This window comes from Acipenser ruthenus, unplaced genomic scaffold (genome assembly GCF_902713425.1).
Source record: "Acipenser ruthenus unplaced genomic scaffold, fAciRut3.2 maternal haplotype, whole genome shotgun sequence".
In the NCBI taxonomy this organism is placed as follows: Eukaryota; Metazoa; Chordata; class Actinopteri; order Acipenseriformes; family Acipenseridae; genus Acipenser; species Acipenser ruthenus.
In genome coordinates, this window is record NW_026707620.1 from 219181 (window position 1) to 231680 (window position 12500).

At 48.2% G+C, this 12500-nt stretch overlaps 1 protein-coding gene across 1 annotated transcript in view; it reads left to right on the forward strand.

Moving 5' to 3' along the window:
* Positions 1-1264: 1264 nt before the first annotated feature.
* The window catches only part of LOC117969247 (microtubule-actin cross-linking factor 1-like), a gene marked incomplete at its 3' end in the record, with an annotated part of 56909 nt that continues 45673 nt past the window's right edge, over positions 1265-12500 (forward strand). The window contains exons 1-2 of the mRNA XM_059019153.1: positions 1265-1455; positions 2716-2929. Of these exons, the coding sequence (XP_058875136.1) occupies positions 2725-2929 (205 nt within the window). The remainder of the gene's footprint in view (positions 1456-2715; positions 2930-12500) is intronic.

Sequence of the window (12500 nt, forward strand, 5' to 3'; positions counted from 1 at the left end):
ATACACACACCACCACAATCCCATACATCACTCGAACATTATATTCTGCACTTGGACACACACACACACACACACGTACATTATATTCTGCAGTTGGACACACACACGTACATTATATTCTGCACTTGGACACACACACACACACACACCTATGCCTTCCACAGCATGCAGACCATTCATCTGAACGGAAGCACATGGCGACTCAGATTCGCAACAGGACTCCGGCAGCAGCGCATCGTGAAGGAACAGGAACGCGCACATCATTAACATCACAAGCTTCTCGAGGTGCACGCTACGCACAGCGTGTGATTTATCGCGCTTGAAGTTCACGCCGCTGCTTGTTACCGGGGCGCGTGTCTCAAGGAATGCTGGGTTATTTACGACTACAGTTATATTAGATCAACGAATACAGCAATGATCTTTCGTGGTGCGCAGCTTCTTAACCCGGCCCTGTTTGTGCACATGGAGCGGCTGTAGGTGATATTAAACGATGCACGGTGGAAGGTTTCGTGCCCTGTCTGCAGCGCGTCTCGATGCATGAACACGCAGAGCAACGTTACAGCTCTGTTAATAAACACACTGACACGTTTAATGGGGTGTGCGTGCGTGTTCAATCCCAGGAGGCTGGGTGGAATTCATTTGCAATCCCTTTTTCATTTGCAGCGCTGGATGGATGACTGGGCTGCCCCCCCTTCTCTCCTCCAGCCGCGTCTCTAACAACGTCTCCACACACGCTGAACAACCCGAGAGGAGGGCGTTATACAAACCGAAAAGAAATGGAAGAGGAGAGCATCTGATCACCGCTTCAGTGGAAAGAATAATATACCACTAATACTAATAATAACAATAATACTAATAATAACACTAATCCCCGCAGGAGCCGCGCACACAGGACCGCTCAGTCTGCGTGTATGATGAAGATCAGCAGCCAGTGCAGATGGATTATAGCGGGGTGATGTGATGTGTGCACGACTCCATCACTCACACACACACTGACACACACACACTGACACACAAACACACACACACACACACTGACACACACACACACACACACAGTGAGGATTATAGCGGGGTGATGTGATGTCTGCACGGCTCCAGAGCCACACACTGCATGCACGGCTGGACACACACACACACACACACACACACACACCCCTTTGCGATCTGGAAAGGAAGAGAGAGAGAGAGAGAGAGAGAGAGAGAGAGAGAGAGAGAGAGAGAGAGAGAGAGAGAGAGAGAGAGACGGGAGGGAGGAGAGACAGACAGCCATTGCCGAGGCTATCTGAAGCAGGCTCACAATACCCCTAAAGCCAGTTTCGTCTAGGGCCTGTCAGTGGAATACATCTTCGAGAACAGAAGAGAGCAGGAGAGAGGAGAGGAGAGGAGAGGAGGGAGGAGAGGCAGATCAATACAAGCGTCTCATCAAATTCTCCATCGCTGTGCTCTCTGAGGGTAAGCGCTGTTAGCTGACAAAAAGACAATACATACGTAACTAGAAGCCATGTAGATTGATGGCAATGCCTCTGTTTATTCATTCTGTATTTTAAAATACCATACCGGGGTACATTAATAATAAACACATCGAATACACCCGCACCCACCCGAACAATGAGTGCAGTACAAGACGTGTGCGTGTGCGTGTGCGCGCGTTAGCAATGCACATGTATTGATAATGTTATACAATTTCAGAGCCTGTGTTCTTTTATGTGTCAACAATACTGCTACAACTAATACTACTAATAATACTACTACTACTAATAATAATAATAATAATAATAATACTGAGACAAGCACACGTTTATAAGAGTCTTTGTGTCCTGAAAGACACTGTGTGAGATCATAAACACACACAAACGACACATTTCAGGAGGAACCGAGGCTGCGATGGGACAGGGCTAGCGACGCGGAGACCACGTGACTGATTTGCTGTTCGCGTTGTGATGGATCATGTCCGATTCGGGACCCCCAGGGAGGTTCCGCAGCATTTCTCTGAATCGCTGATTCCTCAATCAAACCCACTGACAGGGTGCTTATCGTGCATTATAAATACACGGAGCATTGCATCGCCCTTATCATGCATTATAAATACACGGAGCATTGCATCGCCCTTATCGTGCATTATAAATACACGGAGCATTAAATACATCGAAGTGCTCCGGAGAAATGCTGTGTAACAGTGTGCATGGAGATCGATAGGAAGATAATAGTGGCTGTCTGGCTGAATCCCTGAGTGCGGCAGCGAGGGACACACAGACTCAAAACCCGACAGCAAAGCAGAAACCGAGCCGGTACTGTCAATGCATTACAGCGCGATTCTGTGAGGCAGTCTGCTTCAAAAACAGTGGAAACCACTTAAACAAAGGACAGCGAGTCAGAGAAAGAGCAACTTTCAAATGCATCAATATCCGGTGCGCAGGCGGGTGAGTGAATGAGTGAGCGTGTGTGTGTATCTGTATGTGTATCTGTATGTGTGCGTGCGTGCGTCTCTGTATGTGTGTATGTGTGTGTGTGTGTATCTGTGTGTGTGTGTGCGTGCGTGTGTGTGTGTGTGTATCTGTATGTGTGCGTGCGTGCGTCTCTGTATGTGTGTATGTGTGTATCTGTGTGTGTGTGTGCGTGCGTGCGTGCTGGTTCTGTATAAAGGGCTAGTCCTCTCTGCTGGGTCGTATTGCTGTATTGTAACGGGTGCCCCTTGCTCTCGTCTCGTTGCAGCCTCGCACCATGTCCTCTTCGGACGAGGAGACGCTGAGCGAGCGCTCCTACCCCAGCGAGCGCTCCGGCAGCCTCTCCCCCTGCCCCCCCGCCGGCTCCCAGGGGCCCCCCGGGGACACACTGCCCTGGAACCTGGCACGACACGAGAGGCGCAAGAGGACGAGCCAGAACAGCGTGTTGGACCCCGCGGAGAGAGCGGTGGTGAGGGTGGCAGGTAAGACAAGCCAAAACCTGCTAAACCTTCTCATGTTCACATAGCAAATCCTACAACTTCAAGAGAAAGGGTTTGAGCAGGCAGCTGTGCACAAAGGCAGGCTGCTTTCTGTCTCAGTGTCTGAATTTAGAAACACGGCTGATCCAGCGCTTTCTCTATCCGGGGCTCGTGGGGGGGTTGCAGTATTTTCTTTTTTCGTTGTTATATTTTGCGAAAGTAAAGCAGCTGTCTTCACGCCTCAATCTTATTTAAAAGGAAAAACACGGGCAGCAGCATTTTATAAATATTAATGAGAGGTGCTTTAGTGCTTTGAAGTTTAGAAACGCTGAAACGCTGAGTTTGAGATTCGCACGGCTATAGAAACACTCTCTTCAGTTACATAGTTATTATTATTCCGAGGTTTTTATTGAGCAGACGCCTTTATCCAAGGCGACTTACAGAGACTCGGGTGTGTGAACTATGCATCAGCTGCAGAGTCACTTACAACTACGTCTCACCCGAAAGACGGAGCACAAGGAGGTGAAGTGACTTGCTCAGGGGCACACAATGAGTCAGTGGCTGAGGTGGGATTTGAACCGGGGACCTCCTGGTTACAAGCCCTTTTCTTTAACCACTGGACCACACAGCCTCGATTACACAGGTGCGAGTGCAGAATAAACACTGAACTCTCACACACAGTGCAGAATAAACACAACTCTCACAGTGCAGAATAAACACTGAACTCTCACAGTGCAGAATAAACACTGAACGCTCACAGTGCAGAATAAACACTGAACTCTCACACACAGTGCAGAATAAACACTGAACTCTCACAGTGCAGAATAAACACTGAACTCTCACACACAGTGCAGAATAAACACTGAACTCACACACACAGTGCAGAATAAACACTGAACTCTCACACAGTGCAGAATAAACACTGAACTCTCACACACAGTGCAGAATAAACACTGAACTCTCACACACAGTGCAGAATAAACACTGAACTCACACACAGTGCAGAATAAACACTGAACTCTCACACACAGTGCAGAATAAACACTGAACTCTCACACAGTGCAGAATAAACACTGAACTCTCACACACAGTGCAGAATAAACACTGAACTCACACACAGTGCAGAATAAACACTGAACTCTCACAGTGCAGAATAAACACTGAACTCTCTCACAGTGCAGAATAAACACTGAACTCTCACACACAGTGCAGAATAAACACTGAACTCTCACACAGTGCAGAATAAACACTGAACTCTCACACACAGTGCAGAATAAACACTGAACTCTCACACACAGTGCAGAATAAACACTGAACTCTCACACAGTGCAGTATAAACACTGAACTCTCACACACAGTGCAGAATAAACACTGAACTCTCACACACAGTGCAGAATAAACACTGAACTCTCACACACAGTGCAGAATAAACACTGAACTCACACACAGTGCAGAATAAACACTGAACTCTCCCTGGCTGAAGGACCTAAAGCCAGCAGGAGAGGCTGCCCCGTTCACATGCCTGCAGATTTATTTTGAAGCTGGGAGGACAGCCCTCCTGCTGATAGTGTCTCGTCACTATGGTTACCTAGGCAATGGGTATTCGTGTTGCCATGGCTACAGGGCTGGAATCTCTGAGGTGATAGAGAGGGGAGGTAGCAAGAGGAGAGGGAAAGGCAGTGGATTTTCATTGTGGTGATTCTGAAATCAGACAGACAGCTGCTGCACCCTCGAGGTAGAAATACAGCATTGCTCTCTCCTTGTCTGCTGATCCTGCTGCTGAACCCACGACCCTCTGGTCAAGAGTCCAGAGCCCTAACCACTACTCCACACTGCTGCCCTAGTAGTAGTATTGTTATTATTATATTATTAATGACCTCTTTAATTAGGCGATTGTTTTTCTCACAAAGTTGCATGAGAAGTATCCCAGACCTTTCTGAAGAACATTCACATTGTCAAATCTATTCTACTGCGGCAGTTTGAACTGCAAACGATGCTGCTGTAATAGAGGCGCCAGGAGCCTTGCAGGGTGTGAAGTGTCCCAGCAGATGGCGCCACAGCGCGGAAATACCTGTAGTAAAAATAAAAAAGAAAAGAAATTGCAGTTCATAAAAATATCCACCAGATGGCGGCCGAGCTCCACGGTTCTTGTGCCGGTGTGTGTGTGTCCCGATAATGACCTGCTACCGCTGGGTGTGCTGAAGCGATGCTCCTAGCTTGGCGAGCTTGCAAGATGGAAGGGGATGTGGGAGGAAGGAAGAAAGAATAGCGAAACCTGATCTCCCAGCAAGAGAGAGAGAGAGAGAGAGGGAGAGGCTGGGAGGCGCTGTCCGCCACCACACCACAGCACACAGGGCAGGAGCGCAGTCAGCAGCCATTGCATTGAATTTGCATGGGCCGGATTAACAAGCTGCACAGTTTTCCATCGGTCGCGTTGAGCTGGCAACGGAAACCGCACAAAGAAACCGGGAGCTCAGATAGACTGGATCGCTACGTCATCGAGAGACAGTAAACGTGTGTTAGCATAGAGCCCGCATTCCAGAAAGCAGGGGCGCAGTGTGATGGGATAGGACCGGTGCGCATTTCAACCCTTATAGAGACACACACACACACACGCATATATCTGAATTACAAACAACAACGAGAAAACAGGGGGGACAGATAATAACAACAACAGCAACTGGGAACATCCGTGTTTATTGACTTTGCTGGAGAAGAACACATTGAACATGTTGTTTTTTAAAAGCGTGACTTACTGGTTTATGTTTTAAATTATCTCCAGTATAAATAAATATAGAGAGACTGGGAGATTGAAAGAACACCATTGTGGATGGTATTGCTACCTGGACTGATCCCTGCACCTCCTCCCCCGTGTGTGATTAATACAATTTGAGAAACCTGGACGAAGAAGAAACTGCTGTTTTTTTTTTTTTTAAATATATATAATTTGTTCTAAGTTAGCGGCGCGACTCGGAGCCGGCAGCCGAGTTTGGGAACACCATGGCCGGCTACATTCCCGGGCTGCTCCCGGCGAATCATTCCCAGGAAAAGGAATTTGTCCAAGCGTACGAGGATGTGCTGGAGCGCTACAAAGGTAAGATTGAACCCGAGGAAACGTCCATAACAATAACAACAACTACAGCACCGGTAACCATCGCTGACATGAAATACGCGTCCCTGCCGGCCCGGTGCCGCACAAGCGGGTGTGCTGGGTGTGATCACTTACAGGTCCAAACGGAACCGCTTTCCTCGCTGTTAACAGGACGCGGTGCTGCAGACCGCAGGATTCATGTCTGTTAGCTGCGTGTCCACAGCACGGTTCTGGGTGTGATCACTTACAGGTCCAAACGGAACCGCTTTCCTCGCTGTTAACAGGACGCGGTGCTGCAGACCGCAGGATTCATGTCTGTTAGCTGCGTGTCCACAGCACGGTTCTGGGTGTGATCACTTACAGGTCCAAACGGAACCGCTTTCCTCGCTGTTAACAGGACGCGGTGCTGCAGACCGCAGGACTCATGTCTGTTAGCTGCGTGTCCACAGCACGGTTCTGCACTCCTGTGTAATTGGATGCTCTCTCTCTCTCCGGTGTTGTTTTTGTGGTGCCGGCGGTGAATGAGAGAATTCAGCTTTGAATTTACAGTATTGTTTGTTTTATATAAATTACTGGAAGCCCCCCCGCCCCCCCCACTTTGTTTTTTGTTCCCCGGATAAGTCTTGACCTTGTAGAAGTGATCAACAGGAAATACTTGAAAGACAAACGTCAAAAAACAAAGACATACCGGGAGAGGGAGAGGGAGAGTTCGTAATGTTTGTCATGTTTATATTGTTATTATATAACTTTCACAGTAGTTTTGAACTGCTTTGGCAGGCCCACCAGTGTTGCCATGCCAATGAAGCAGCTTTGAATTTGAATTTGAGGGAGAGGGGGGGAGGTTCGTGTATTTGTGAATCGGAAATGCTTCATAATGCAGCGTCTGTGTTCATATAGTGGTGTGTGTTTTTTGTCGGGTGTTTCCGGGGACGCGTTTAGTTTCCTATCCGGTCACATCCCAGCGCGGTTTGGATTGTAATGTGACGCAAGCGGTGGAGACTTCGCTCCACAGTAACCGGTAACGGAGGAGGATGGGAGTGGAGAGATTCATCATGCTGATTAAACAACTCGTGATACTTGTAATGGTTCTGCATTATTATTATTATTATTATTATTATTATTATTATTATTATTATTATTATTACTTTATAAAGTATTTAAAAAAGAAAAGCGCCTGGTCAAAAGTCAGGGGGGGAAACTTTTTTTGGGACAAATTTCTCTCTCTCTCTCTCTCTCTCTCTCTCTCTCTCTCTCTCTCTCTCTATCTATCTATCTATCTTTATATTTTACTGTGTAAAAATGTAAAATACAAACAGGGTGGGGATCAATTTCGGTTCCCAGTTCTCTTTGAACCCATTGCCGTGTCTTCAAAGGGACTCTCTGAAGGAAGGGGACAGGGGGAGGGACTCGACCCTGACGGTACAGAGTGCCCCAGCACTGGATGCATGCCTCGCGCTCCGCTCGCCTCGCTCCGTTTCCTCTGCGCCGCGCTCCGGTCGCTGGGTGCTGTTTTGGGGTCGGTCTGCTTGTATTAACGCGACACACTTTCCTGGTGCCAGCCTGTCTGTCTCCTTGTCTTTCAGAACACAGAGTTCTGGTGCCAGGCCCCGGGGTTGCATGTTGTGCTCCTTTTGCTTGAGAGTTTGACTTTGAAAATCGGAGCAAGTCGCGGAGTGTGGAAAATACCCTGATAACCGGGGTTGTGTGTCGCTGTGTGTTTAGTTTTGTATCTAGTGTACACAATGCTTTGAAGCAGAGATCAGCTGTCCTTCTCCTCGCATTGTTCAGTTTGACCCCAGCAGCATGACACGGACACACAAAACGCAGGCTCCTGAGTTATTGATACTTCCTACCCTGGGTCATGTTTGACATAAAAGAGGCGAGGGTTGTGAACGGACAGTCGCCTTGTCGTGTTGAGTTGCATTCTGGCTGTTGTTTTTCTTTGTGAGTTCGGGGATGTGTTTTATCTGGGTGTGTAAGACTGATCATGTCACCAGAAAGCTGTCTCTTTGCTCCTGTGCTTTTTGTCCTGCTAATAATGACAGTGTAAAGTGTGTGGAATCTCCAGAGCCACCTTCAGGGAGCTGCATTGAAGCTGCAGCAGCAGTTCTGTAAGGACGGCCTCAGCTCAGTGATTTGTTATTCAAATAGGAGACGACGCCTGAGAGAGACACACAGATACAGACACGTCCCTCGGATGAGACGTCAAATAAACGAGCTCCTATTGGAAGTAACTCCAGCAGCAGCAGTTGTTGATGATTCATAGTTCACCCCCCTAGTCTCTGTAAGTCGCTTTGGATAAAAGCATCTGATAAATGACTCATTAATAACAGAAAGACACAGAGAGAGAGACGGAGACGCACACAGATGGGGATATCAGCCACGGCTCGGGCTATTTGAGAAGTGGTCAGATGAAAGCGAGTCTTCATGAGAGAGCTGTGATTGTTTTGTTCAGTAAGCAGGATGCTGGTTGAAGCTGGACGGGGTCTGGGGTCAGTCACAGGAAATGTCTGTTTTGTGATGCACAGTCACAGCTGCGGCTGCTCCTCTTCCAGTTCCACAGGATATTCACGAGGCTCTCCCCTCGCTCTTTACCCCTCTTTCAGTCCAGACTTCTGATCTCCTCCCTGCTAATCCCTCCTCTTCTCAGCTGTGCCCTCCTTTAATCCGTCTGCCCGTCTAATCATCCCTCACTCGGTTTATCTCTGTCTCACACATACACCTGAATGTAGGTCACAGAGCGTAGGAAGGGGGCTCACTCTCTCTCACTTTCTCTCTCTGTCTCTCTCTCTCTGTCACTCTCTCACTCTCTCTCTCCAGATTCCAGATTGCACAGCCTCACAGCATTCCCTTTGTCAGAGAGAGAGAGAGAGAGAGAGAGAGAGAGAGAGGTGAAAATGAGTTTTGTGCAGTGCCAGACATCGCTGGTGCCCATGTGACAGTGTGAGAGACACAGTCACACACGCACACACAGAAGCAACACACAGTTTATACAACAATAGGGGGAAAAAAAACAAACAACCAAATTAATGCCATTTGTATTTTAAAGTGCAAAGCTGCTGTGTTTGTCTCTTTCCCTCTCAGCCCCTCCTGGTCTCTGTATCTCGTGGTTTCCATTCCCCACCGCGCTGCACTCGCGCTGACTATAGACTTACGAGCAGGGAACTGAGGCCCTGCAAAGTGTGTGTGTGTGTGTGTGTGTGTGAGAGAGACTGACTGAGTGTGTGTGTGTGTGTGTGTGAGAGACTGACTGTGTGTGTGAGACTGACTGACTCTGTGTGTGTGTGTGTGTGTGTGTGTGTGTGTGTGTGCGCGCACTTCTGAGAATATTGTGGAAACCACTGAGCTGAGATGAGCATCAGTGTGCAATAGAAAACAAATCGATAATAATCTCTATGTATCTCTCTCTCTCTCTGTCTGTCTATCTATATTTGAATTGTGTTTTTATGATTTTCCTGTAGAAAGCTTTGTTAGGGAGGATCCCTGGCAGTTGTGTGGTTGCTAAGTAGTTTTTTAAATGCTGTTGGCATCACACTTGCAGTTCGGTTCAGCACACACACTGACACGCTGAGGATCAGGGTGCTTGTGCTGTGAGCTCCAGGCTCCGTGCACGCACACACACTGACACGCTGAGGATCAGGGTGCGGGTGCTGTGAGCTCCAGGCTCCGTGCACGCACACACACTGACACGCTGAGGATCAGGGTGCGGGTGCTGTGAGCTCCAGGCTCCGTGCACGCACACACACTGACACGCTGAGGATCAGGGTGCGGGTGCTGTGAGCTCCAGGCTCCGTGCACGCACACACACTGACACGCTGAGGATCAGGGTGCGGGTGCTGTGAGCTCGCTGGGAGGGGCTTCCTGTGGTTATCACACCTTCCTTAGGGCTGAGAAACGTCAAAGACATTAACGAGGTGAGGAGGATTATCTCACGCTCCGGATCAGTGGATTTTATTATAATAATAATGATAAGACTCCCATTGCAGAGTGTGGAAAACGTTACGCATCAGGAAAAACTCTGGTGCACCCAGTTGTGCTCCCAGTCAGAGTGCTGTGGAATGGGACTCTCTTCTTGTCAGCCCTGGATGCATGGTGCTGCACACGTCACTGTGCCTGCTGCACATTCTAATCACACCATTAACACAAAGTGACCTTGCAGTGTGTGTGTCTGAGAGGGTCACGGGCACTGCCCGGGAGCGAGACTGGCATTCAGAGGGCAGCATGCATGCTTTTAATGGCTCAAGTGTTGGTTGTAATGCACACAGAGACACACAGGAATGTGTTGCTCCTAGCTCTGTGCCTCAGTGAGCTGGAGGTTGTAAATCTGTCACACACACATCATAATGCATTTAACGTTCACTTCCTTTTTCAGTTTAAATATTTATTTGTTTATTCCTCTATTGAACAAAAAGAATTACAGCACATGGAAATTATTCAAGATGAGTTACTGTATGCTGTGATTGCATCTGCCTGTCTGTCTGCCTGCCTGTCTGTCTGCCTGTCTGTCTGTCTGCCTGCCTGCCTGTCTGTGTGTCTGTCTGCCTGCCTGCCTGCCTGCCTGTCTGCTTGTCTGTCTGTCTGTCTGCCTGCCTGCCTGCCTGCCTGCCTGTCTGTGTGTCTGTCTGCCTGCCTGTCTGCCTGCCCGCCTGCCTGCCTGCCTGTCTGTCTGTCTGTCTGTCTGTCTGTCTGTCTGTCTGTCTGTCCGCCTGTCTGCCTGTCTGCCTGTCTGTCCGTCTGTCTCTGTGTATGCACACACTAATCAAAACAGAGAGGTTTGGTAAAGCATATTTAAAAACATGGCAGACCGTAGTAAACTCTTGTAAAATGACACGGTGTAACCATGGGAAGAACTTTCTAAGGGCTAAGGTATGCAAATCCCCTCCAGGGCTTCTGTGAATTGCACTGTGATCCTCCCCTCCTGGTCAGGGGTTCACGCAGCTGTTCTGTGTCCAGGCACACCCAGAGGCACCCTGTGTGTCAGTGTGCTGGTCGCTCGCCCGTGTGTCCTAGTTTATGAGACTGGTTCCTTTTCATGTTGCTGTGGCAGGTGCTGTGAAACCCCACTCCCATTGATCTGATACAGGGTTAGTGCTCCAGGTGTCGCTTTACTCCTGCGCTCTCTGTACTGACTGAAGTGATTTATCTCTGGGTGTCTGGAACCCGACCCCCTGCTCTTTGTTTCCCTGTCTCCTCTTTCCTGGAGCGGGGATGCGGATCCAGCGCCTGCAGGCTGGCAGTAAATCCTGGGAAAGAAACAAATGAAATAACTGATCTGCGTTGCCGTCCTGCGTGTCGTCGTGAAGACGTTCTCTTCTGACTGCGTTCGTTTTCAGCGCCGCTGCTGAACTGATCAATAAGTGAACCGATCGATCAGCATCTATTGGTCCTGACTCACCTCAGATAGCCCTGAAACCCTTTTATCCTGATCGACCTACATGGCCAAAAAATGATATCATCAAAACGTGTTTTTACAGAGCTGTAAGGATTACTCTCCCATGAAGCCACAGAACAGACTGTGACGGGAGAGACAGCCTGGGTGTGATTGCTAATTACACTGGGCTGGGAGGGGACAACCACTATCAAATAATCATTACTGCCTCCGCATTAAGAGACGCTGGAGCCTGTAATTAACCACACCGAAGCCAAGTCTCTTCATTCAAGACCTGCCTGTTCAAACCCTTTGCTCCAGTTTCATTTTGTATTTAAAAAAAAGGGGTATTCGGTGGGGTGGGGTGGATTGGGGTGGATTGGGGTTGGATTGGGGTGGGGTGGATTGGGGTTGGATTGGGGTGGGGTGCAGTGGGATTGGATTGGGGTTGGAGTGGAGTGGAGTGGAGTGGGGTGGGGTGGGGTGGGAGTGTTGGAGATTCTACAGTAACCCGTTGTGCGTTTGCCTGTAATATTAAACTGTTTTATAACTTCTTATTTTCTGTATCTGTATGGCTTTATATTGAAGTTTGAACATGTTCACAGAGTGTAGTGAATGTAAGGTAATTGATTTTCAGAGTCGGTGTGATCCCTTGAAAACACCGCGCTGAGCCGATAAAGAGCCTTGCAGAGCACGCGCGTGGCTGTGCAGGCAGGAGCTCAAAGTAACATTGCAGTTAATAATAATAGGCTCTTCTATAATGCCTACCCCATTACCATTAAAGATTGTGCAGCATTTATCAAGATTACTCAGGACTTGAGGGTAATGTTGCATTTTACCCCCTGAAAATACGTTGTACTCTCTGTGTGAAAACCCTCGGGTAAGTTACTGCCAGACCCAAACCTTTATCTGGAGCACAGTATACAGTGTTACAGTATCACACATTATATATATACTGTAATATATATATATATATATACAGTGTTAGTGTGCATGCATATATAATGTGTGTGTGTGTGTATTTTAGAAATGTAGAAGGAATAGTCAGTTATCTGCTGTGCTCATCCTGAATGTCGGGCGAGTGTTTGTCTTTTTTTAGTTTTGAATGTTTGTGA